Below are 25,304 nucleotides of genomic sequence, written 5' to 3' on the forward strand. Positions count from 1 at the left end.
AAAAGTGAGAGAAGCGCAGTGAGAGCACTGTGGGGTGACAGAAACAGTGGAGCATGTGTCACTACATTGTGAGGCATATAGTAGTGAGAGAGCTCAAATTGTTGAAGAACTTAAAACATTTAAACTCCAACTAACAATTAAAGAATTATTCCAAGTGCACAGAATATACCCTATTTTATTTAGTTTCTGAGTGAGTCACGTTTGTTACACATAATTCAAGGTTGTTATGTATACATATGTATAAAGGTTTATAAGGAAATATTGTTTAGTTTTTATTTAGACGATTTAGCCTGCAGTATTTTCCATTTCCCCCTGCTTGGTCTTCACACTCCATCTCAGTAGGTGGCGGATATGCACCAAAAGCTGGTTTGGCAACTGCCATTTAATAAAGCAGAAGAAAGATCACAAGAGCGCTCTAAACATCAATTCGGACGTTTTAGCTGTGGGTCTTATTAAGTCAGTTATGATTAATATAAACTTTGCTGATGATCAGAAATCGTAAGCGATTTTCTTTTTTGCTGGTACATGATATAAATTAATGAATTAGCGAATAGTGTATTGATTTGGTCTTTGTTAGCCTTTAGCAGGTTTTGTTAGCTTAGCAGTGGTCGTCGTCCGTGTGGGTGCGGCTCAGACTGATTTAGATGAATTACACTGAATATCTTCATTAACTGATTTGTTACTGGAATCTAAAGCAGGATGAGGAGCTTTTGTAAAAGCATCGTTTTATTACTCGTGTGTGGTAAGTGTTTTATTATGTCAAATTTAATACTTTCACTTTCGAAACCGGAAACGGTATTTACTGACATTTGGTGCGTTATTAAACCAGCTCTACAAAGATCGTTACCAAAACAATGTTTTGAGTTATGGAAATAACAGCGGCTTTGGGGGATTAATTTGTAATCCGTCATTTGGTTCTCAATATTGGAGAATCAATATTGTCAGTTGGATCTGTATGCTGACATTATTATGTATTAATGTTTGTGTTGTTCAGGTGTGTTTGGTGCTGTGACAGATGAGGAGTCAGTGTCAGTGAATGAGGGAGAATCAGTCACTCTACAGACTGATGTTACTAAACTACAGAACAATGACAAGATACGGTGGAGGTTTATAGAAGAAGGTTCTGCCACACTTATAGCTGAAATGACCGGTGGTGGTGCTATAAATTTTGAAAATGATGCACGATTCAAAGACAGACTGCAGATATTAGATCTTCAGACTGGAGATCTCATCATCAAAAACATTAGACACAAACACTCTGGACGATATAAAGTAGATCATGAAAGCAACTTTGGAACAACATACAAGAGATTCAGAGTTACTGTCAATGGTAAGCAGAAATGTTTGAATTAAGATTGTTTTTACTTTTAACATGAAATTAAACTGAAGATTCAAAGTGCAGACTGCATGTGTTATGTGTATATGTGTCACGTCATTGAGACAAGTTAATAGAATTAAATTTTACAAAAAATTCAGTGCAGTCATGAAACATCCAGCAGACAATACCTCTAAAATATAGGTTTTCAGTACTGTTTTCATTAAAGTGGGTAAACAACTGCCACAACATTAAGAGCAGGAATTATTTTTATAAATAAATAAGACTAGAACATGACTATTAAGGAAATTTCAATTTTTTTTAAATTAATTTTACTTCAATTTTAACATTTACTGATATGTTGAGTATTATTAAATAGACCATATCTCACACAAATAGTTTTTATTAACTAACATTAAACAGATTTTACTTTTGGCTTTTATCAACATCTAATCATTGATCAGTGCACATAGAGCAGTGTTAAGCCTTCAGCCGTGAATTATTTACCATTCAACACTAGCCTCTGGTACCTTATTGCTTATTTACACAATACAAATGTTAACGCCAAAACAATGTATTTATGCAACATGTATGAAAATCACTAAAAGCTTTCCTTCAGTATTCTGCATTCTCTATTTAATGACATGTTCAAATTAACTGATTTGCAAAACACTGGTGAAGCCGTCCTACTGGTGAATTATTTAACAAATCATTAACATTATTGAATTCTGAATAAATTTATAATAAGCACTAGGCTAAACGCTTCTATTATTTAAAAATACGTTACAAAGAAAAGTGAATACTGCAGTGACAGAGAGTCACTTAGCCTAAGAACTTTGTCAGATTTCAAGAGCGACGAGACGATACAAAAGCACCCTAAAACACATTCAAAGATTATTTAAGAAATATCAGATATATGTCACCCTGGATCACAAAACCAGTCTTAAGTAGCTTGGGAACATTTTTAGTAAAAGCCAAAAATTCATTGTACCGGTCAAAATTATAGATTTTTCTTTATGCCAAAAATCATTAGGATATTAAGTAAAGATCATGTTCCTTGAAGATACTTTGTATTACTCTGTTAATATATAAAAACTTTATTTTAGTGGGTGGATGACCACTAACAGTGCCTCTTATTAACTACTTCAAAGGCAACCTTCTCAATATTTTGATTCTTTTGCACCCTCAGATTCCAGAGATTTTAACAGTTATATCTCCGCCAGATATCATCATATCCTAACAACCCATACATCAATAGAAAGCTTACTTATTCTGCTTTCAAATTATGTAAAAATATAGATTTCGAAAAATTGACCCACAAGACTGGTTTTGTTGTCCAGGGTCACAAATATGATATTTAAGATCACGGGCTTCTTCCGCTGCTGTTGTCACATCTTAAGTGTTCGTTCAGAATGATATTCTCTCCAAGATGTTTTTATGTTTCCATATTTCTGCAAGTGTTTATAACTTGCGTGTGGTTTGTTCCCTGTCCCATACTTTACTGGCATGTGCGGGAATTAATGACACATGTCAATTAATGCAATTCATTTCAGCAGTAGTTTGAGTTTTTCTGTAAAAAAAGTATGTATAGTAACTATGGTTCCAGCAGCACTGAACTCTGGTGGCATGCTGGTTGCAGCCACACACATTTGTTTAGCCATGTTAGCCTTTAAAAAAAAATCTGTTTTTGTCTCCACCAGTTAATTTTTTAACATTGTACTTCAGCTCTGTCATGAAGTTCAGCTGACATTGTTTTAATAACTGTGATCTGTTTGTGTCATTGTTTCTTGTAGATGCTCCAAGTGATATTGGTGCTGAACAAAGTGATGTCAAGTCAGCGCGTGTGATTGAGGGAGATTCTGTGACTCTACACACTGATGTTCAAACACAGAGAGATGATCTGATACTGTGGAGGTTTGGAGATGAAGGTGTTCTTCTAACTAAAGTTGATAAAGAAGAAGATAAGAGCTCAATATATGGTGATGTTCTTGACGGGATGTTCAGAGACAGACTGAAACTGGATGATCACACTGGATCTCTCATCATCACAAACACCAAAACCACAGACACTGGACTTTATAAACTAAAGATCATCAACAACAGAGACACAAAATACAAGACATTCATTGTTTCTGTCAGTGGTGAGTATCTCTCATATTAATGATTGTTAATATCATCTCGTATCTTAAAGAAACACATCTCCCTTCATATCAGATTGCAGCTTGAAAGCCATACAAACTATATAAGACTCATTCTCACATACATCTTTACAGGAGAACATTGTTCATGTCAGAATCCACTCTCTTTCAAGCATATTTTAGTGTACTGTAAGTTTGAAAACACAAGCATTTTTTATGTTGCATGGTAACCATGGAAACAGCTGTCCTCTAGGTCAAGGATTGCTGTTAACTGTAATATCATCAAAAACTTAAAAAATGTACCTGCGGTTAACCAGCGTCAGCCAACACAAGTTTCTCCGGATGTCTCCGGATTTCTCAGAAACCGGCTGTCAATACATAAGTGACAGCAGCCTAATATTCCTGCTATTCTATGTTGTTGATATTAATCAAACAAATGAAAAGAGAAGCACTCACTGCTGACTCCGTTACCTTAGTAGTTTTAATAGGAATTGATATTGTTTTCGTTTCAAAGTTTGAAGTGCAAGATTTGCCAGGAGGAGTTTAAAAATTGAAAAAATAATTATGGTGCGAGTGCGTAAAACAAATGTTTATTTAACATTTAATGTGCACTCGTACACTCCCTCATTCTCCAAACTAAAGTGTCTGTTTGACTTAAAGTGTTGCGCAGACCGAACGGCATAAGAAAAACACTCTCACTGAACATTGATGTGATATTCCGATCATTCTGCTCAGCGCGGAATGAAGTAGAACACGTCTGTTTCTGAACGGTCTCTCTCCCTCACACTTTAATCAAACGCCAGCTCGGAAGACAGAATCAATAGGCTCGTCTGAGATGCATCTTGCCTCACCTGAAATGAAGACGAGAGTAGGCGACTGTAGTGAGTGGAGGAGTCAAAAAAGTGCAGGCAAGCCGGACACTTCCTGAATCTCGCTGTGTTGTTTGACTGCAAAGTCAGCAATGGAAGAGATTGTGACTGTGTTTTTTATAGCGGACGAAGCAGATGCAATTGAAATCCCCCTATTTTTACATGAAGATGAGGACAATCTTTTTTTATCTATGATTAAAGGTTGCTTTTAAGCCACATTGGCCCTTATAACAAATGTTTGTCTTTTTGCTAGGAACGTCCCTAGAATTCGTAATTTTGTTGAAGAAGTGCTCAATTTGTACTAGGGCTGGGCGATTTAGCAAAAAAATCGAATCTAGATTTTTTCAGAACATTTGACCGATTCATGATTTCTATTTAACAATAACAATAAAGTACTGAAATAACATTCTCTTTATTAGTAATTTAAAAAAAACATAAATAAGGAAAGTTTTTGTATTTTTAAACATTTCTGTATTGTGGCTAGTTGTTTTTTCAGTGTACTTTACAGTGGTCAAGAAGGTGTAGAAGTACAACTTTGCAAAAGAAAGATGCGTTATAAAGCTGTTCCGACACTCTTTCGTGTGTTTCAGTGTACATTCGGAGAATTGCGGCTTCTGTAAAATGTTTGCGGCTTGGTAACTTATATCTTGGATCAACGGCGTGTAGCATCTTTATGAACCCTTGCTTTTCCACAGTGTGCATGAGAACCATGTCCTTTGCGATATGAAATGCCACAGCATTTGTTATTTCTTGCCATCGGTGTAACTTTTTATCATATGGAATGGCGTTGGAAAATGATGCCGCTAATTAAACCTGACGTTGTGCATTTCGAGGTGGATCTGTCGTCTTCGGATGGCTGACTGTGTTGTTTTCATCTCTTAATTTTGTGCTTTAGAGCCATTCAGCCTGATGTCTCTGTCGCAAATGCTGAAACAAATTAGTTGTGCTGCCACTGCCGGTTTCAACTGACTTTCAACATATCTCGCATTTGACCAAAGTTTGTTTGATGTCTGACCTCTCAAATTCAAACCATTTCCAAATCGCTGAAGTAGCATTACTACCTTTCTTTGATACAAGCTCATCCTGATGCGAAGAGCCAGGCGTCTCCATGACGTTAACCGTTAACTTCTACGTTACTGATTTCGGAGTGAGCGGTTGAGACGCAATCAGGTGGATCAGGCGCGCCATCAAGTAGTATTGACAAGTATTTCCAATGTATCTAATCGGATGTGCATGGTAAACCTTTTTTTAAACCTCGATGTCTCGATTTAACAAAAATTAAATCATGTTAAAACGTAAATTCGAGTTTATCGAAAAAATCGGAAAAATCACCCAGCCCTAATTTGTACAGACCTTCTGACTTTCAAAGTAATTTCAGACTTTCTAAAAGGCCTACATAAAAAGGCCTATATGGTGTTAGAAGCAAGCAACACATCATGTTAAGATGCTTTACAGTGTAATATAATATAATTATATGTGTGCATGAAGCATTTGTTTTGATGGATTGGCTTATTTATTTCATGGAATAATGTTGATGAATAAAAATTTACACCAAAATAAAATATAATAAAGTAAAAATGACAACAAATAGGACTTCAAGTAATAATTAAAACGAAACAAATAAAATAAAATAAAGCACATGCCCTAATTAGGCTACTTATTTAAAATATCCCTTTATAGTATACAAATTTATCTAGGTGTTTTCATTATCACATATAAATAAAAATAATAAACTACTATAAATTGTGATCTTCTTCAAAACCACCGGACATTCTTAGCCAATGAGCATTAAGCTGTGTCGTCAGCTAGTCGTTTCCCATCATGCTCTTGATCAGCGCAGTCGGTGGAGAGCAACTGTGCCCTTCTGAAGAATCCGATACAGCCGCCTGGCCATCGCAAGAGTTTTTGACTCACGTCAGCATGACATCAGAGCAAGGCGGACGTAACTCAGACACATTTCTTACCGGCATGCATCTCGCACTGATCACCGGTGATCGGTTCTGCGCGGAATTTGTCCATCTCAAGGGAGCTTATTATTTCTCTTGGCGCGTTCAGAGAATATTTTTACTTGGGGCTGCCCCCGACTAAAGATTTTCCTAGTCGAACTAGTAGTCCTTCATTTCAGTCAATCAGTCAAATAATCGCACATTTATGATATTAACATAATTACTTGCGTATATATACACAAGGAAAAGAATAGTCTAAGTTTACCATCTAAGTATATATGTTTTTAACACTTACATATTACAGAGAAATGCTAAATCATAATATTAAATTGTTTAAAATATAAATTAAGCACTTTATCGGACACATAAATGAGCCGCAGCAACACCGGAAACAGTTGTAATTATCATGTGTTGGAAAAACATCAAGCTGACTGCCTGTACATTTTAATAATTTATTAACAAAAATACAAACTATATCATCAGTTACATGCCAAATTAAGTTGACAACAAAATAACATAAACATAAAACACCCTGTTGAATAAAATAAACTGAAATTGTAATTATTTTTTAAAGGGAAAATACCGCAAATCTTCAAAATATTAGTACAAAATAAAATAATAAGTAGAAAAAGAGCAAGAAGAACAAATAAAGTAAATCATAAAAGAAAAAACAGGCCTATGGACAAGTTATAAACAACTTTGTGCAAAGCAAGTCAAACAAAATACATAAATAGCAAAAACACTTAACTGAAAAATTATATTAAAGATAGAAATTACGCAGCAAACGCCAAACAATGGAATGAATCCTCCAGAATACAAATCAAACGGAAAGATTCAGGGAAATATCAGCGCAAACTGCCATATAAAGCCGACGGATGATAAGGGTGGGTGATATGAGCTCAAATTCATAACATTGTATTTTTCACTGTCCAGTCGATATCGATATTACGATATGATAAAAATATGGAGTACACCTATTTTAGTACACCTTAGTTCAATTATAGGCAAAATATGTATTTAACCTCATATAACAAAAAAGTCAGAGATGGGACATAGACCTTAAAGACTTTTATTTAAACACAATGAACACATGGGATAAAGAAAATGAAAATATTTTGCTACATGGAAAATAAGGTAACTTTTACCTCACCTTTTAATTGTACAATTGTTTTTTTCCCAAACAGTGCAAACTTTCGACATGAGGAAGAAATTAAATTAAATATTTTTAAAAATAAAATACTGTTTAGTACAAAGAAGATTACAACAAGGAAAATTTAGTTTATTCAAATATTAAATAATGTCAACTTTTTAAAGTACACATTTCGAACCTCCACCATAAAGTATTTAAACAGTGCAAAGTGGCAACATGAGGTAGGCCTAAATTAAATACGATGTAAAATAAAATAAAATAAAAAAAGATTACTAAGTAATAACCTTGGAAAAAAGTAACACTTTTCACACAACCTCACACCGCATCAACTTTTTCACAAGTTCCCTGCCAGGAACACCAACCTGTTGACCATTTCTGGCTTTAGTGGCGCCCTGTTACATGTGACGATGTTGCCCCCAGTGCTGACTGCCCTCTCAGAGGGGGAACTTGTGGCAGGAATACACAAGTACTTTTTTGACAGACAACTTACATGCGGGAAATGAGATCCATGAATTCGCCATCACTCCAAAGGATCAGTCTCACTGTCTGGTGTCATTGCCAGAATTAAGCTGTTTAGCTGTTGCTCAATTATCTGCTTCTGTGAACATGAGGCAGATACACTGCTGGTCTTAAAGAAGCTTTCAAGGCTCTTCTTGGGCTTCTAGGCTGATGGTAGTGGAGCAGTGGCTGTTTCTCCCTCCCTTTCAGGATGATCCTCTCCAAGAGATGATTCTTCCAGTACAAGAGCAGGGTTCTCCTCCAGGAGGGCTTCAGTCTCTGAGGCAGCTCTCACTTTAATTTCCTCCAGTTTCTCAGGGGACAGGTACATGGTTTTAAATCTCAGGTCGAGATAGTGGTGTAGGTCATCTGTTGCAGGGTCAGAATACTTGCTATTCAAGAAATCAAGAACCTTAGTTTTGATCACTTGGGTTAGTTTGGTATCACCCTCTTCTGGATTCAGAATCTCTGTATTTAACAGATGGATGACCGGCTTCAAGTAGGACACACTGACAATATGCCTCACCTGACAGGGCATCTATACAATCTTGGAGTGGCTTCAGTCCTGCTGTGACTGACTCCAAGGCCATGATGTCTTGCCATGTAGGTACAATGTGCCGTGTCTTGTCTGCTGCCAGGACTTGTGTTATTGCTTTCTCCTGTTCCAGGACTCTTTAAATTATCTGCAGACTAGATCCCCACCTTGTTGCAGATTCAGTGATGAGCTTGTGAGGTCAGGCCTCTTTCAATCTGTGCTCTCATCAGGACCTTCTGTTTTTTCCAGCTGTAAGAAAATGTGTTTACTCTCTTCTTGACACCGCTGTGGCTCGAGAAATCCGGGTTTCGTTTCGAACACTCGTCTCTGGAAATTGCAAATAAGAAATCAAAGTAATAGGGGAAAAATAATTAAAATAGAACGACTAAAATAGAAATTACCCCCAAAAAGAAAAATTTCAAGTCATTATCATGTTAAGACACATTACCAAAAGTAGCTTCAAAAATAATTTAAAAATACAAATCAAAACATTTATTACACAGACCTTTGATCAATGATGAGAATAAGTAAATGATGAGTGATTTTGTGTATACTATGCTTAATGTTTTTAATTAAAATATGAAATTTATTATTTTATTAAATGATTAAATAAGATACTAAAACTTCCAGTAGGTGGCTGTAAGTGTCGTTATGACTCTATTTATTCTATTATAGTGTTTGGATAAAATATTTACAGCTGGGGATCTCGTATCTTGGCTCCAGAGTTTGAATGAACTTTCTGAAACCTTCTTTTTCCACAGTTTAAATGGGTGCCATGTTCTTCGCTATGTGATGTGTTATTGCACTGGTTATGTCTTTCCATCTTTTACTCGCCTTGTCATACGGAGTACAGGCAGCGAATGAAGACATGGGAGCCATCCTCATTTTCGGGCGTGCGCCGCCTCCGCCTTCGGGACGATCTGTTGTACCCATTTTGGTGCATGTCTCATATTCATGTACATGCATGGTTTTCAAATGGTGAAAGAGATTGCTGGTGTTTCCACCTTTGGCTGCAACAACACAGCGACGCAACTTGCAGAGTACGGTTCGTTGGTCAATGTCGGAGATTTTCAAACCAACCAGTTCAACATGACAGAAGAGCCCCCCTTTTTTTAACTAATTCCTCCTCGTGCTGTTCAACAATCTCAGTTTCAGTGCATTCGCTCATCTTTTTAACTCAAATCTCACGTTCAATCTTATGAATTCGCAAACACAAGCTGCAGTTTCTTGTGCACGCTTGATTGTTGCTGTGGCGTGTTTGAGTAACGTTCAGCGGGTTGTGCTATAGGCTAACTCTGACTGTTATGGCGCTCTCTGTTTGATTACTAATGCCTGTGTAGCAGGAGTTTGAAAAGAGGACAAAAGATTAAACGTTCACCCTCGACATATCTTCATTAGCAGTGTTAACAGATGACAAATTTAACAAAATGTTATAAATGCAAAATTAGAGTTCATGAATATATAACGGTACGCATGCATGATATAGCAAAATTCATATCATAGCACAAAATAATACCGATAGTCTTGTACATAGCGGTATATCGCTCAGCCCTAACGGATGAGTCTTGACCAGAAACAACGAATAGAAAAATCTGTCTGAAGTTTCCAAACAGAATAAAAACAACCTCAAAAACACCACAAAAAGGGGAAATTTAGTTAACTTAAGTCACTATTTTCCATCAGATCTTTTTATTTATATTAAGTGGCAGAAACACCAGCTTGTGCACATTTTTGGGAAGAAGTGAGCTTCTTGACTTCGAAGCCGGCCTTCGAAAAGTTGTGCTCTGATGGTGAGGATGAGGGATACAGTGCAGGCGCTGAGCTGCTTTAGCGAGCTTTGGATATCATTCTTCATTGTTTTGCCACCATGTCGACGGTCCAGAATTAACCCATGTTTCTCCTCCACTTATATCTTTATTTCATACTTCTCTTCTGCATGCTCCTCCTCATAAATTGCCATGAACATGGATATCTCAGCCTGATATTCTTTTTGGTGTGTGCATTTTTGCGAAAAAGTGTTATTGCGAATAATGGGAAATGGAAACGCAATTGCCGAATAAATTCCTCCAAAAAAGTATTTTGTGTTATCTCCTCTTAGAACTGTCACGACTGTGTTTCCCAAACAGCAGGCATCCACAAAGCACCGCATTTATTGCGTTTCTTAATCGTCTGCTTGCTCAAGTATTATTATATATGAAAATTATTATATTTGGTGACTTCTCTTACTTTTCTTACTGATGTTTACGGCAGGTTAATTAGGAAGTGAAGGTTGACTAGTTGGATGGAAACATAAGCTAAATTCGCAACTTTGGATGAAATCCCAGCTAAGGTCCGCTAATGTCCGATTCGTGACATAATGACTCATTTATATCGATTCATTTTGTTAAAACAGCTCTCATGTCAAACACTGAACTCACGAGACTCTGAACCCGTCAAATCAATCACTCAAAACAAGTCTGCTTAGTTTATTTATAAAGTTTATTTATTACAATGTGTTGTAAAGTACATGTATAATAATTTAGTTCTGAGCTACTTTTGAGTTTTGATCTAGCAAATTTGATTTAATTTTATGTGGTAAAAATAAGGAAGGCCAGTCGCAAAATTCCATTTTTTTTCAGAGGAGGATTGTGAAAAGTAACAGGTTTAATTTGTGTCGGATCATTTCATAGCCAATATATAACTTGAATATACAACTAAATAATAACAACTGTAAAAATACCAAACACAAAGTTTCTTTGCAATTTTTTTATATTTTATTTGGTTCGCAAGTGTTAAAGTGCAAATATGAAGCGGTCTATAGCCGACTATTTTAAAAGACGATTCATCAACTGAGGACATTATGCAAGATCATTATGACTAATATAAAGAAGCGTGTTATATAAAAAGAGTTTTGGAATTAAAGTAGAACTTCAAGTATTGGAAGATCTAATATCAATGTTCTTACTTATCTATAACAACATAGTCAAAATTTGAGAAGATTGTTGTATTGTTGAAGCACTACCTCTTAAAATGCTAGATTTGGAAATCGTTGCTGATTATTTTTTTCATAAATCATTACTCTTGGTCAACCTCTTGGTTTCTATGTGGGTTTTGGCAAACATTGAAGCAATAAATAGTATTAAAAAAAAATGGAAACTGTGATAATACTTCAGTGTTTTGGAGGTTTCGGCACAACCAGGACAAAATATAATAATAGCATAAAATAATAATATAATTTGCTGTACTTCTGGATGCTGTATCAAGTATTTAATACTTGTATATCTGGGAGATGTTTAAAATGCTGAGGTCAACACCTGACTGATCAGTTCTGACTTATATTTCTTCTCTACTCTTTATAAAAATAAACTCTAATTTAGCTCTGTAAACTGTGTTAGTTTATATGAGACCAGTCTTATATTTTGATTGCACTTATGCTTTTATTGTACTTGTGTTGTCTCAATTGCTTCCATTGTTTACCCCACCTGTTAGTCGCTTTTGATAAAAGCGTCTGCTAAATGACTAAATGTAAATGTAAATAAATACTGTAGGTCATAAAGGTATCAGCTTTGGATTGTTTACCCATCATTAAATTCTGACGTAATCATCAAAGATGTTTTAATGTTAAAAGAAAAAAATTCTATTACTAAAAACTTTCTCATCAACTTTCTCTTTAATGTCCCGTCAGCTTAAGACGGAATCTGATGTTATGTATCGGATCTAAAGAGAGCAAATAAAAACTGTTCTTTAGTTGTTATAGCAGAAATACTTGTGTGATGTTAATTTAAGTGTTTCTCTCTGTCATTACAGAACCAGGTCTATCTGCAGGACAGGTGACAGGAATAATCTGTGGTGTCCTGCTGGGTATTGCTGTTGTTGTTGCTGTTGCTGGCGTGTTTGTGTTTCGCCGCATTAAATATGAACAACAGAAACAAAAGGGTGAGTTTAATCTCCAGCTGATAAGAAGTCATATATATTCATTGTATTAATAAACTGATGTTTTTCTTTTTATTTCCACATATTTGACTTGATTTGTCTTAAGTTTGGTCATATTGCTCCTGTTTTCATTTTTGTCAGTTAAAGTAACACTTCATGACTTTTAACAGATTTTAAAAGATTTTAAAATATCAGACATCGTACACAAGCAGACTTTTCTGAACATAAACTTATACAGATACACAAAATTAACAAACAAAGAAATACAGGAGACATGGATTCAGACTCTGTGCGTCACAAAAACACAAAATGAGTGCATGAGGATGTGATCTTGTGTGGACTGATGCAACATATCCTATGATATGATAATAACGTCAGTTTCAAATAGCACATCCACAAACACTGACTATTGCTGACTCGTCCAGACTGCAGATCACAACTAAAGTCTGTGCCTGATGTTTTTATACTGTACTCATAGTTTGTACGATTGATATTTTTAATGTTTAAGTTTCTACTTTTACTTTTCTTGTTTGCAGAAACTTTGATTTGGTATATCAAAGAAAAAACTTTGGTACATTTAAAGCTTAGAGTTAATTTTAGTTGAACTCGGGCCCGGATTAAGAATTCACGCACAACCGCACAATGTTTTGAAATAGCCTTCAGCTTACTATGTGTAGAACAGCTCTATTTTATACAGGAATTCATTGCCAAGTTACAAACTATTATCACAACCTGTAGGACAAACAACACATGTACAGATTCTCCATCATACAGGATTTACACCACATGATTGAAACAATGCTTTAACCTTTTGAGATTTTAAAGATAACTGTGAGGGTATTCTTACTTGGCCTATAGATTATATTTACAACAATAAAGCTGTTTTCATTTACATATTTTCAGTGTCTATTGTCAGTTCTGACATAACGCGACATCTTCTGAGATTTTGGCTATATTCTTTCACACAGCCTTTGTCTTGATGACCATGTGCATATTTACAGATGAAATGTGTTCATGTTTATACATTCAAACAGTTGATATCAGTGACAGGTTGTTGGAAACGCTGTTTTTTTACTCATTTCATTCAGGAGTTCAGGGCTCTAGACTGGGACCAAAATGCTTGCAAATGCGTTTTTTCTAGCATGCAAGGTCAAATTTCACAGGGTCGCATTGCGTTATACAATTTTCTGCAGCGCCCAAGATTTATTTAACATTTAATGTGATTTGACGCGCGTGTGATAAGTGCAGAAGAAAGAGCGAGCAGAGAGCTTGTGCACTCCCTCTGTCTCCAAACGAAAGTGTTTGTTTGACTTCATTCGGTGTTGTCGCAGACCAAACAGCATACTGTACAAGCATCGCGGGACAGACTGCTCGGTTTGCTTACACTCACACGGAATATTAGTGTCATATTCTTATCGTTCTGCACAGCGCGTAATGAAGTCGAACACGTCGGTTTCTGAGCTGTCTCTCTCCCTCACACTTAAATCAAAAGCAAGGTCACAAGACATAATCCATGTTTCACGTGGCACATTCAGAGAATATTTTTACCTGAATTCATGGGCGTAAGTCTCATTTAACAGTAGGTGGGGGCAATACATATAAAATTTCTAAAGGATAATTTTTGAATGGGACACAAATAATACAGTCAAAATTGTACTTACTAAGACACAAAGCAACAATATGCTTTAGGTTTATAGGTTTATCATGCAGACTTGCAGTCATTTTATAACTGAACTGAACTGTCACAAACTAATACAAGTGAACAATCAAGCTTTTTTCCATTTATATATTTTTTCTTTCTGTTGTGAAGACTGAAACAATATAAAAACACACTACCCATGATACAACATGTTCACAATGAGTCACTTTTTAAACACTCGTTATCCTGATTTATACTGCAACATCGTCTGACAAAGTCACCGTACATCATCATTAATGAGTGGTTGTTATTTTCCCCTGTAGTGCACTGCCTCCTCCAACAAACTTTGTTCATGTTCGTGTACCCAAACATACAGTCAATAACAGTGACAGATGCTCAAATTCTGTGTTGTACTCGTTGATGAATCGCCTGAGTTTCAGTAAACTGAAGGTTTAGCTTTTTCACCGCGCATTTACCGCGAAAAAATAGATGCTGAGAAAACGATCCTCTCCAACTGAATGAAAGCTGAGCACCTTTTGTGGACGCTAGATATAGTGCCAACGTCACAGAATTGTAACCGGTATGCTGCGGCTGTGTGTGACAAGGGACCTGAATGGCCGGATCGGTGGCTAAATGTTGCGGTTAATGTTCACATCATGCCACGTCACAAAATTGCTTGGGAAACGGCTTCGGCGTGATAGTTGCAGTATGTGACGTCCTCTGTAACAAGCTAACTTTTATTAGCTAAGTAACGGTTTAATCGCTAACATAGCAGATTCATGGAAAATACATCGGTAATCAGCATTTTTGCAACAACTAATTTATTAATGAAGAAGCATCGACTACATTAAAGAGAATCACTTCATTTAAAATGAATAAAATAGCCTTCTTACTGGAGTTCAACAACCACTGATGAACTGAGCCACACACCTGATAAAAATATTCATTTAAATAACATATTAAAGCTAGTGTGTGAACTGACAAAAGTAATTGATATAATTTAATTTTTACTTTCATTTTGCACTTAATGTTGCACATATGTTATTTGAAATGTATATTTAGATACACAATTGCATTGTCATTTTACATACTGCATTGCCATTTTGCACATTGCATTTCAAATTGAATATAGTAACCAATATGCTTCCATACGTGTGTATGTGCTCAAAAACATAAAGCCTTCTCTTCCCTGACAAGTGTTCTGCACATGCAGGCATAAGACAACTGGTTCTATTCTCATAGCCGGCGGGTATCGACCTGTGCTGCAGTGACATCTGCCCTCTGCTCCGGGTGTACGTGTGTTCACCTCTTGCTGTGCGTGTGTTCACTACTCACTGGATGTGTTTAAAGCAGAGATCACATTTCGGGGATGGGTCACCATAACTGACTTATACGTCACTTCACTGGAAAGGATTTTTTCTTTATGAAAGTGAAGTGTTTTCCTTGTTAACTTCTATCTTTTGCGATGTCGTAACAGCTGTGAAAAATAGACAGCGCGTCAATGTCCGCTAATAACCGATTCGCGATGCAATGACTCATTTTGTTGAAACGACTCATACAGTTTATCAAACACTGAACTCGCAATACTGTCTGACCAACCTTCTGTCTGAAACCATCAAAACATCTCAGAACACAAGCGTATTTAGACCATTTAACAAGAGTGGTTGTTTAGTTGATTTAGCATTTATAGTTTATTAATGACAATGTGTAGTAAAATACACATATAATGATTTAGTTCTGAGTAACTTTTGAGTTTTGCGCTAGCTAATTTAATTTAATTTTATATAAATAAAAGTAAAAAAGGCCAGTGGCAAAATTACAACTTTTTGCAAAGAGGGTAATAAAGGAGGATTGTGAAGAGTGAGAGGTTGTATTTGTGTCTGATCATTACGTCACAGACAGTATATAACTTAATATAAAACTAAATAATATCAACTGAATAAAAAACAAATACGTTTCTTTGCATTTATTTGGCTCTCAAGTGTTAAAGCGCAAATATGAAGTGGAATATTTTACGAGAAAGAGTGACAAATTAACAGACCGATTCATCAACTGAAGTCATTATGATTTCTATAAATAAGGGTGCGACCAAATGAGAAAGTGGTTCGCACCAGTGGGAAAAATGAGTCTAGAGCCTTGAAGTCACCTGTTGAATGTGCTGCTTCTTCTGCCGCTCACTGTGATGATCCTGCACAGGTAAAGATAGACCCTGTGCTCACAGGACAGCACTGGAGACATTTTCCCACTGAATTAAAGCTTTATTAGGAGGTCGCTGGATATCCGCTCGTGCTTCTCCTGAACAAAAGCTGCTAAAGTTCTTGTAAAAGTTACTAAATCAAGAGACAGACTTGTGTACGTTAGAAACACAGTTTTGTGTGCCCACTTGCGTGTGAACGGGCCAGAGAGTCACACGGCAAAATGAATATAGAGAAAACATTATTATTATTAAATATGTCCCTCTTTCTTCGGCCCCAAGCACACAGTGACCCTGGGTCAGTGCCCATAATACTCATTGGATAATCCGGCCCTGGTTGTACTTGTATAAAAACATGCATTTCATTAGTTGTCCTCTGAAATGGACTAAAACATTGAAGCTGTGAGATTGTGAATTCTGATCCACAAGAAGTTTTGTTTGTCATGACTCAAAACTGAGTAAAACCCCCTGTTCTATATTCACTGTAACTCACGGCTTCACAGGGTTTAATGATTCTATTAAACAGTTATTCACTATACAAGGTGTCATTAAATAAACACACAGCATCAAAAATAAGATTATATTGATAATTAAAACAAATATAATTCTTCAGACGCAGAATGAGACACAGTTGTGCAGTAATACTGATGTAATGTGATCACTGATGTGTGTTTATGGAATAACAACAGTTTTATAACCAAAAAACTATTTTCATTTTTTTTTTTTTAGATGAGAAACATATTTATAAAATAATTCTGCTCAAGATCATTCACTTAATAAAGAAAACACTAGACAATTTATCTGTGTATTCACACCATCAGTGACTGTCTCTAGGTGTCTCAGTGTCTTGCTATGAGATGGTCAGAAGGTGCTCTATCTTTGGTTGCTATAGTAACAGTTATAAATAAACTCTGATGTAACTGATGAGAGACTGATGACGTGAGCTCTGCTGCTTTACTCCTATTGGTGGTCGCTCCTGAAAAATAATCATCATTTCCATTATATTGAGCTAATCTTGCTAGACACACCCACTTCCTGTCGCCAACAGTCACTGTTGCTCGTGTCACCAGAGGTCACCGGCTGTCCATTGAAACTAATGACAACCCTCACTTTGTTGATGGGTGTCGCTGGCAGTGTGAATACACAGTAATCCAAAGTCTCATACAGTGAATTTCATCAGTTTGTTTGATTCCTTTAAAACATCTGAGATTGTGGATCATCTTCACCTGAACACTGATGAGTTATGATGTTTATATTTCTCTCTCTTGTGTTTCTGTGACAGTTACAGTGATGACGGTGCCTGAGGGACATTCTGTCACTCTAGAGACTCATGTCACTAAACTCCAGTCTGATGATGTCATCGAGTTGAGCTTAAGAGGTGAAGGGACAGCCACATTCAACACGATATCTAGTGATGATGTGAGATTCAGATACGGACTGGAGGTGGATGATCAGACTGGATCTCTCACCATCAGAGACATCAGAACAGAAGACGCTGGACTGTATAAACTAAAGATCAGCAGCAGCAGTCGACTGAAATCATTCCTTCAGTTCATCACCGGTGGAGGACCATCATACTATCAGTTCAATGTTCTTGTCAAAGGTAAGACGCTCAATTCTATTGATAATATTTAAATGTTCTACACAAATTTCATCCATTAAGCTCATGAACACAACTGAACAAGTCAACAGAGAAACCTCATCACACTTCAAGCCAGCAGAAGACGTAAAGACACAAATACAGCACATGAATAATAAAGATAAATATTATTTACTTTTATTTGACGGCGCTCTGGAAACTAGATGCTGATTGGCCTGTTGCAACATCCCACGGTCTATTATTCTCCGTTAACAACCGCTCAAAACCGCTTTAATATATAAACTTTATTCACCAAAGATTAACGTCTTACTAGCAGAATTCTTTTGCATTCATTACAACTGAACTAATGAAAGATTTCAAATCAAAATGGGCATTAAATTGTGCAAACACAATTCTCCATGAACATATTGTACAGATTTATAAAAGTTATAAAACTTCAATGTGCAGAAAATTGTCTATACAGATAATCTTGACTGTGAACACATACTGTAACATCTGAAGAACAAACTCAATCTTTTATACTCAAGCCCATTTAACCCTTGACAACCCCTTGACTGATGGTCAGCAGCTCACACTGGACAATTACACATCTGTTAAAACACATGTTCATCCTTCATGAAAATAAAAGTATTTTCATAAAGTTCTTTTGCAGATATTTGTCACTTAATTCTATTTTGGTGGCAAGTTAAATTAAATGGCAATTAAATGGATTGTTCACCCAAAAATAAAAAGTCAGTCCAGTCGAGTCAAGTCAACTTTATTTATATAGCGCTTTTTACAATTGTTATTGTTAAAAAGCAGCTGTATAAGAAACATATTGACTATAAGCAAAACATATAAGGCTATACAAGTTAAAACAAAAATGTTGAGAATACAGAATACACACACACATAGATTCAAACACACCCACATACAAAACAGTCCACACACATATAAAGGTATGCACACGCACGCGCAGACACACACACATGCAGGAGGGATAAAAACTAGAGGTGCACCGATTGACCGACAAGAAACCAGAAACACCCTATTTTCACATGATCCGCCGTGACCGTTGACCGGCCGGTCCGTCTCATGTCTTGCCGATCTTACGTTGCCAGCAACGCGGTCAATAACGTCACAGCTGTCAGTATACTCAAAGACCCAAGTAAACATGTAGACGTATGTACACGACGGCTGTCTTTTTTACGGCACATTAACACTCGTGACTGGGTGGTTCCACTGAACTGCGTTATGAATCACGAAACTACAAACTGAAGGAAGGTCAAAAGAGCGTTCGCAACTTGCAGAGCGCCCAGTAAACCACGCCTACTTATTTACATTCACTACGAAATCCAAAGTGCGCCCAAACTTTTGATTTAGAAGACGCTGGCGCATCTCTAATTTGTTGTTGGTCCCCCATTATGCTCGTATTTCTTCTCCGCTGTGAATTACAATTTCCGTTCATCTGACCATCCGTAATCTGGGAGCGTCACTACAAGAAATATGTGGTTACTGCCGTTCTGGTAAGCACAGTATAGGTATGAATTTAAATCTTTTGTATTTGAAAAAAAATTTATACTTGGTCTCGTGGGCTGAAATGTCGCAATAAATCGGCATATTAAATTGCCACCCCTACTCATTGTAGATCGAAATTGAGCATTAAGACTTGCAGTGTGAACGTGATCTAAAATGTTCTTTATTTTACAAAACCACAAAGTTTTGTTGTTATTGTAAACATACACATATTAGTAGACCCTTTAAACTTCAAATGATGCTTTTCACATATATGTATGACCACAAATGACAGATTATTATTTAGAATTTTTTTAATTTAAACTATCATGTAATATCATATATCATACTTTGATATGCATACAATATAATACAGATTATTTAATTTAGTTACAAGTAGAACTTTTATTCTGAATTTTTTTATTCAAAATATTTTGTTGTGGTGAACGTATAAAAACTGCAATATTTTGTTGTGATAAACATATTTTAGTAGTAATTAAGATTTTACAATTCATGAAAATTGATAAATAAATAAATACTCCTTAATCAGCATTAGCAACAAACTATGACCTAGTTTATACAATACTGGTCAAACGTTTGGATACATTACAACTTTAATTGATCATCATTCAAGCATTTTATTGTTTAATATAACAACAAATAGTGATAACATATATATCTGATTGAGTTCTTTACTAACATAAAAAAGGGCAAATACACATACTTATTTAGAGTAGAATTCTCTCATAAAATGTTTACTTTTTATTGAAGTGGCAGCTAAAATCAAGCCACTTCTTTCAGTACTACATACTCAAGATAAAGACAAGTTATTTCACATTTCAGAAAAGAAAAATAAAGCAGTGTTAGTTTCAGAAACAGAAACAGACAAGAATTAAGACGAAGTATTTAATTGTTATCTTAGACTTTTGTGAGAGTACAAAAATGAAAAAGGTTGATTTAGTGATTTAAGTATATTATTTTTTATTATTTATACTTATTTTCAGTCACGGAGTTCTTTGATTTAAGAGTTATTTTGGAAAGAGAAGATTCTGTAATTTAATGCAGGTTGTAGAACTGTATTTAGTGAAATTGTTATGTTCAATAATTTATTTAATGATATTTCTTTTTTGAAAAGGTTTCACTTTTAATAAAATCTGAATTGGGCAAAGAAAATTGCAATCGGTGCATCTCTACTAGTTTTTGTTCATCAAGCAAAATGAAAACTTAATTCTGATGGCGCTGTCTGACAGAGAACAGTTTCAAATTGTGCTTAAATGGTTGAAAGCCTTTACATGAGCGCGTGATCATGTAACTAGGCAAAGGATGACAAAATAAAGGATGCGCCATGAATTCCAATAAATATGTTTGGGCATCAATCTGAAAATATGAATTGCATGTATTAACGTGTTATTTTTGACAGTACTAGTATTAAATATTCTCTTTATTTCAGAAATAAACAATCATTTTGTTTTATACAAGTTTTTGAAATAAATTAATTGTTGTGTAAGGATCTAATGATGTTTTATTTAGGGATGCTCCGATCCGATATTTGTATCGGAAATCAGCGTCGATACTGAATAAAATTCTAGATCGGGTATCGGTGACAAATTGCACCGATAGGGGTGGTGATAAAGCTGTTCATTATAATACTACTAATTTAAGCAATCCGAGTTCAATAAGCTGAAGAAACTAAAATGAGACGGTACGAAGCAGATAACTTTGGAGGAGATAGTGGAAAGAATTCATCTGGTAGTGTGAAAGCAGCGAAAATCATTGAAAGCATACAGAATTTCATTCTTATGAATTTGCAACCGCTGTCCGTCGTTGCGAACAATGGCTTCAGACTCCTTATAAACCACCTGAAGCTGCGTGCTAAATGGTGAAGCGTAAATATTTAACTGAGACCTGAACTGTACCAAAAAGTCTGCAAACACGTATACTAAAAAAATAAATATGTCAATGCGCTGAGTTTTGGGGATAATTAGATTTTGAATTTCTATTTGCAACGACTAAACTATTATATCTTTTTTCGTTTATTTTACATGTGCAGTTTTACAATGCTAAGGAAGCTAGTGTTTTATTTATCTTTCGGTGTTGGATGTTAAATTTGATTTCCACTAAACTTTAGCTTAGTTTAGTGGACTTTGCTTTAATGACAAAAGCATTAAAAAGAGCTGATTCCTGTTTGAATATCTAAAGCAGTGAAGCTATTGCTTTTTTCCTCAATTTCAGCTGCTTTATTGTGCATTGATTTTTAAATTATATTTGCAAATAAAAGTTATTAAGAGATTTTGTTTCCATTCATTTATACCTGTTTATCAAGCTAGTGAAGCTGTTGTTTTATTCAGCTGCTTAATTTGCACTTTAATTTTGAATTTCAAGTTTAAGATAGTGAACATTTTGTTATATATTGCTGGTTTAATAAATAATTCACTAAATTTGTGAATCATTTGTTTGTTATTATGTTTTCCTGGTCAGGAAATTAATGTTAAGTCGAGCCTGATGTCTTGCACAGCAATGCACACAGTTTATTAAGTAATTGTGCAATTTAAAAATGTTACCTTAGTATCGGATCGGTACTCTGTATCGGCCAATACTGAATCTCAGGTATCGAAATCGGTATCGGTATCGGTATCTGAACTCATAAGCCTTCTCACAAAATGTTGTTGATGTCTCCCAAATGAACTGTCATGATCGGGGTGTGAAGGGATAGAGAGCCCAAGTAGCGGGTTTAACACAAGACTTATTTAAAAATAAAGACAAAACAAAAACCCATGAGGGGGTAAAAAACATGAGGGAAAACCAAGAACACAGACTAACAAGAGCTGCAAGCAGAAACACCGGGGGCAAGCCCACGCTTTGTGCCGCTTTTTACATGATTTATAAAACACTTCAAGTTGTAAAGTAATTTCAGTAATGAAATAAAGTGCGATGTATGTAGTACATTTCGTTTGTTGACATACTTGCACTTTTCTGCATAAACTTACCAATAAAAATGTATAAATGTGCAACACGAGGTTCGAACCAGAAACCTCTTGCCTCTGAGACTTGCGAATTTATCAGGTGCACAACTCAGTTGGCTTGCTTCACCATGCAGCCTTCAAAGGAAAAGAAAAATATAAAAAAACATCTCACAAACGCTAGGTGGCGCTCTCTTGAAACTTCATTTGTATTTGGGACTACAAGTTGGTGATGCGTGTCAAATTTGGTGGCGATATATCACACTGTTCAAAATATATTGGAATTTATGTCACATTTCAAAATGACATTGTTAAGCGTTATGGTTAACCATCACACACCTCCAAGGGTGTTTTCAAAATGGTTCCATAGGCTACAATTGACCTCTGAGTTTTTACCGCACTCATCTTTAATGCTGGATAGTTTGGCAATTGACATGCATTATATAGCGGGTCTTTTTGTTAGGTAAAATCAGTTTGTAAACTGAAACTGTGACAGTAATAGAAAGTTTCTCTGTGTGTCAGATGTGTATATATATTGTATATTTACTGAAATCATAAACTGTATGTTCTCCATCACATTTGTTCTGATGGATGTTCTTCTGTGTTTTTCTCTTCTATGTGCTGCTGTTATAAATGAAGAGAGGATAAAACCAGTAGTGTTGGGAGGTTCTGTTACTCTAGAGACTGGTTTTACTGGAATACAGATTGATGATGAGATTCAGTGGACATTTAAAGAAGAAACAACTCCAATAGTTGAAATCACTGTAGGGGCTGACCCCTCATATGTATCGTCTGATGAGAGATTCACTGACAGACTGAAGATGACCCTTGGACTGGAGATCTCACCATCACAAACATCACAACTGAACTCACTGGAGTTTATAAAGCTGTGATACACAGCAGCAGAGGAAGTAAAGACCGGGACTACAGAGTTGCCATATCTGGTGAGAGGATTTGTTTCAGTGATTTATATCTGACATGATGATAAGAGATGATGTAATGACCAGAAGAGTTTTAAACTAAACACTGTTAACATTTAACTTTAGTTTCATGTCAGAATCCATTGACTTTACACATAAAGAGTTACCATTTACAATAAATGTGTTCATCATTTCTTGATTTATTCCTGTTCAGATTTAACATTCTTTGGCTAAAATCATGTTATACATGTCTGGATTAAGATGTTTTCAGTCGCATTCAATATTTGATGATAGAATCTCTTTAAATCTGTTTCTATTAATAATATAAACAATCTTTATCATGTAAACATGTTAAAAGAGAGAGAAACAGTATGAAACGATTACAAACACACACATATATTGTCTGCTTATCATTACAAACACAAAGGACAGAAAATGGATCTCTTATATTTCCTCAATATGACACGAGTAGTTGAGCACACTGTTGATGTGGATCAGTAAAAGAACACCAGAATAACATTCATGAGCTCTTTAAACACAAGATCTCACATCACAACTGTATGTGTTTCTGACAGTATATTATCACACTGACTCATGTTTTCTGTGTGTTTCAGTGATCACATTCACAGAAGAATCTGTCACTCTAAACACTGACAGTGAAATACAGAGAAACAGTGAGATCAAGTGGATCTCACAAGATGAAACCATTCTGGTCACTGGAAAGAGTGGAGATGACAAAGAGACCAAATATACAGATGATGAGAGATTCAAAGACAGACTGAAGATGAATCATCACACTGGAGATCTCACCATCACACGCATCAGAAAGACAGATGAAGGACTTTACATACTACAGGAGATCAACAGTGATAAAAAGATCTTATACAGAATATTCTCTGTTAATGTCCGTGGTGAGTAACTCAAGATATGAATTATTATATCAGATACAATCATTCATAAAATGATTCATTTCAGAGCAGCTTTAAACTTCTTTGTGATGTTAGAAAACCATCTGATCTACAGCTGACTGAAGAAATGACACACATGTGTAAAAAACACTTTTGTGTGTGTGATTGTTAACAGTGGATCCTCTTCTAGATCAGAACAAACAGAAATCTGATGAGATTCTGTACAGCTTTTAGTTTCTGACCGACACAAAATCTGTTTATGATTGTTTGCTAGTCAGCACTTGTTAAGAGTTTTGTATATGAAGTTCTTGTTGATATTACTGAAGCTATTTCAGATATTTATGAAGAGTCCTGAAATATCTGTAAATATTATCTTTCACAAATAAATAATTTGTTTGTGCACATTGATTTAATAAAGTTTATAAAACAATTTCACTTGTAGTTCAAGGATCTTATGACGTTATTTCTTGAGTTTCTGAAGATGTTTGACGATTTTCTCATCCGTTTGTAAACTGGGGCGGTAGTAGAGCGTTTCAGAAGTTTATATATATTGTATATTTACAGATGAGTGTGATCATAAGCTGTTTGTTCTCCAGCACATTTGATCTGATGGATGTTCTTCTGTGTTTTTCTCTTCTATGTGCTGCTGTTATAAATGAAGAGAGGATAAAAACAGTAATGCTGGAAGGTTCTGTTACTCTAAAGACTGATGTTACTGAAATACAGACTGATGATGTGATTCAGTGGAGATTTGAAGATGAAAAAACTCTCATAGCTGAAATCACTGGACTGAATAAACTCTCATATGATGAGAGATTCAAAGAGAGACTGGAGCTGAACCCTCTGACTGGAGATCTCACCATCACAAACATCACATCTGAACTCTCTGGAGTTTATAAAGCTCAGATCAGCTGCAGCAGTAGAGGAACAGAATACAGAACATACAGGGTTGTCGTCTCTGGTGAGTGGATTTGTTTTAGTGATTTATATCTGACATGATGATGAGAGATGATGTAATGACCAGAAGTTTCCATTTAAAACAAAATGTGTTTATCATATCTTGGTTTATTCCTGTTCAGGTTTTAAATTCTTTGCCTAAAATCAGGTCTAGATTAAGATGTTTAAAGCATTCAATATTTGATGATAGAATCTCTTTTAATCTGTTGTTTCTATTAATGATAATAATACTCTATATCATGTAAACATGTTGAAAGAGGAGCTAGTTG

The 25,304-nt window shown here is 35.6% G+C and overlaps 1 protein-coding gene across 1 annotated transcript; it reads left to right on the forward strand.

The window, feature by feature from the left end:
* The first annotated feature begins 396 nt into the window (after positions 1–396).
* Positions 397–24,879, forward strand: LOC130430390 (uncharacterized). The gene is made up of 9 exons (XM_056759483.1): positions 397–498; positions 578–742; positions 995–1,330; positions 3,109–3,456; positions 12,238–12,366; positions 17,479–17,799; positions 22,890–23,194; positions 23,785–24,081; positions 24,740–24,879. Exons 2-7 carry the CDS (start codon positions 700–702, stop codon positions 23,141–23,143), a joined length of 1,431 nt encoding a protein of 476 aa, XP_056615461.1. The 5' UTR covers positions 397–498; positions 578–699; the 3' UTR covers positions 23,144–23,194; positions 23,785–24,081; positions 24,740–24,879.
* The last annotated feature ends 425 nt before the right edge of the window (positions 24,880–25,304 follow it).

This window comes from Triplophysa dalaica, chromosome 10 (assembly GCF_015846415.1).
Source record: "Triplophysa dalaica isolate WHDGS20190420 chromosome 10, ASM1584641v1, whole genome shotgun sequence".
In the NCBI taxonomy this organism is placed as follows: Eukaryota; Metazoa; Chordata; class Actinopteri; order Cypriniformes; family Nemacheilidae; genus Triplophysa; species Triplophysa dalaica.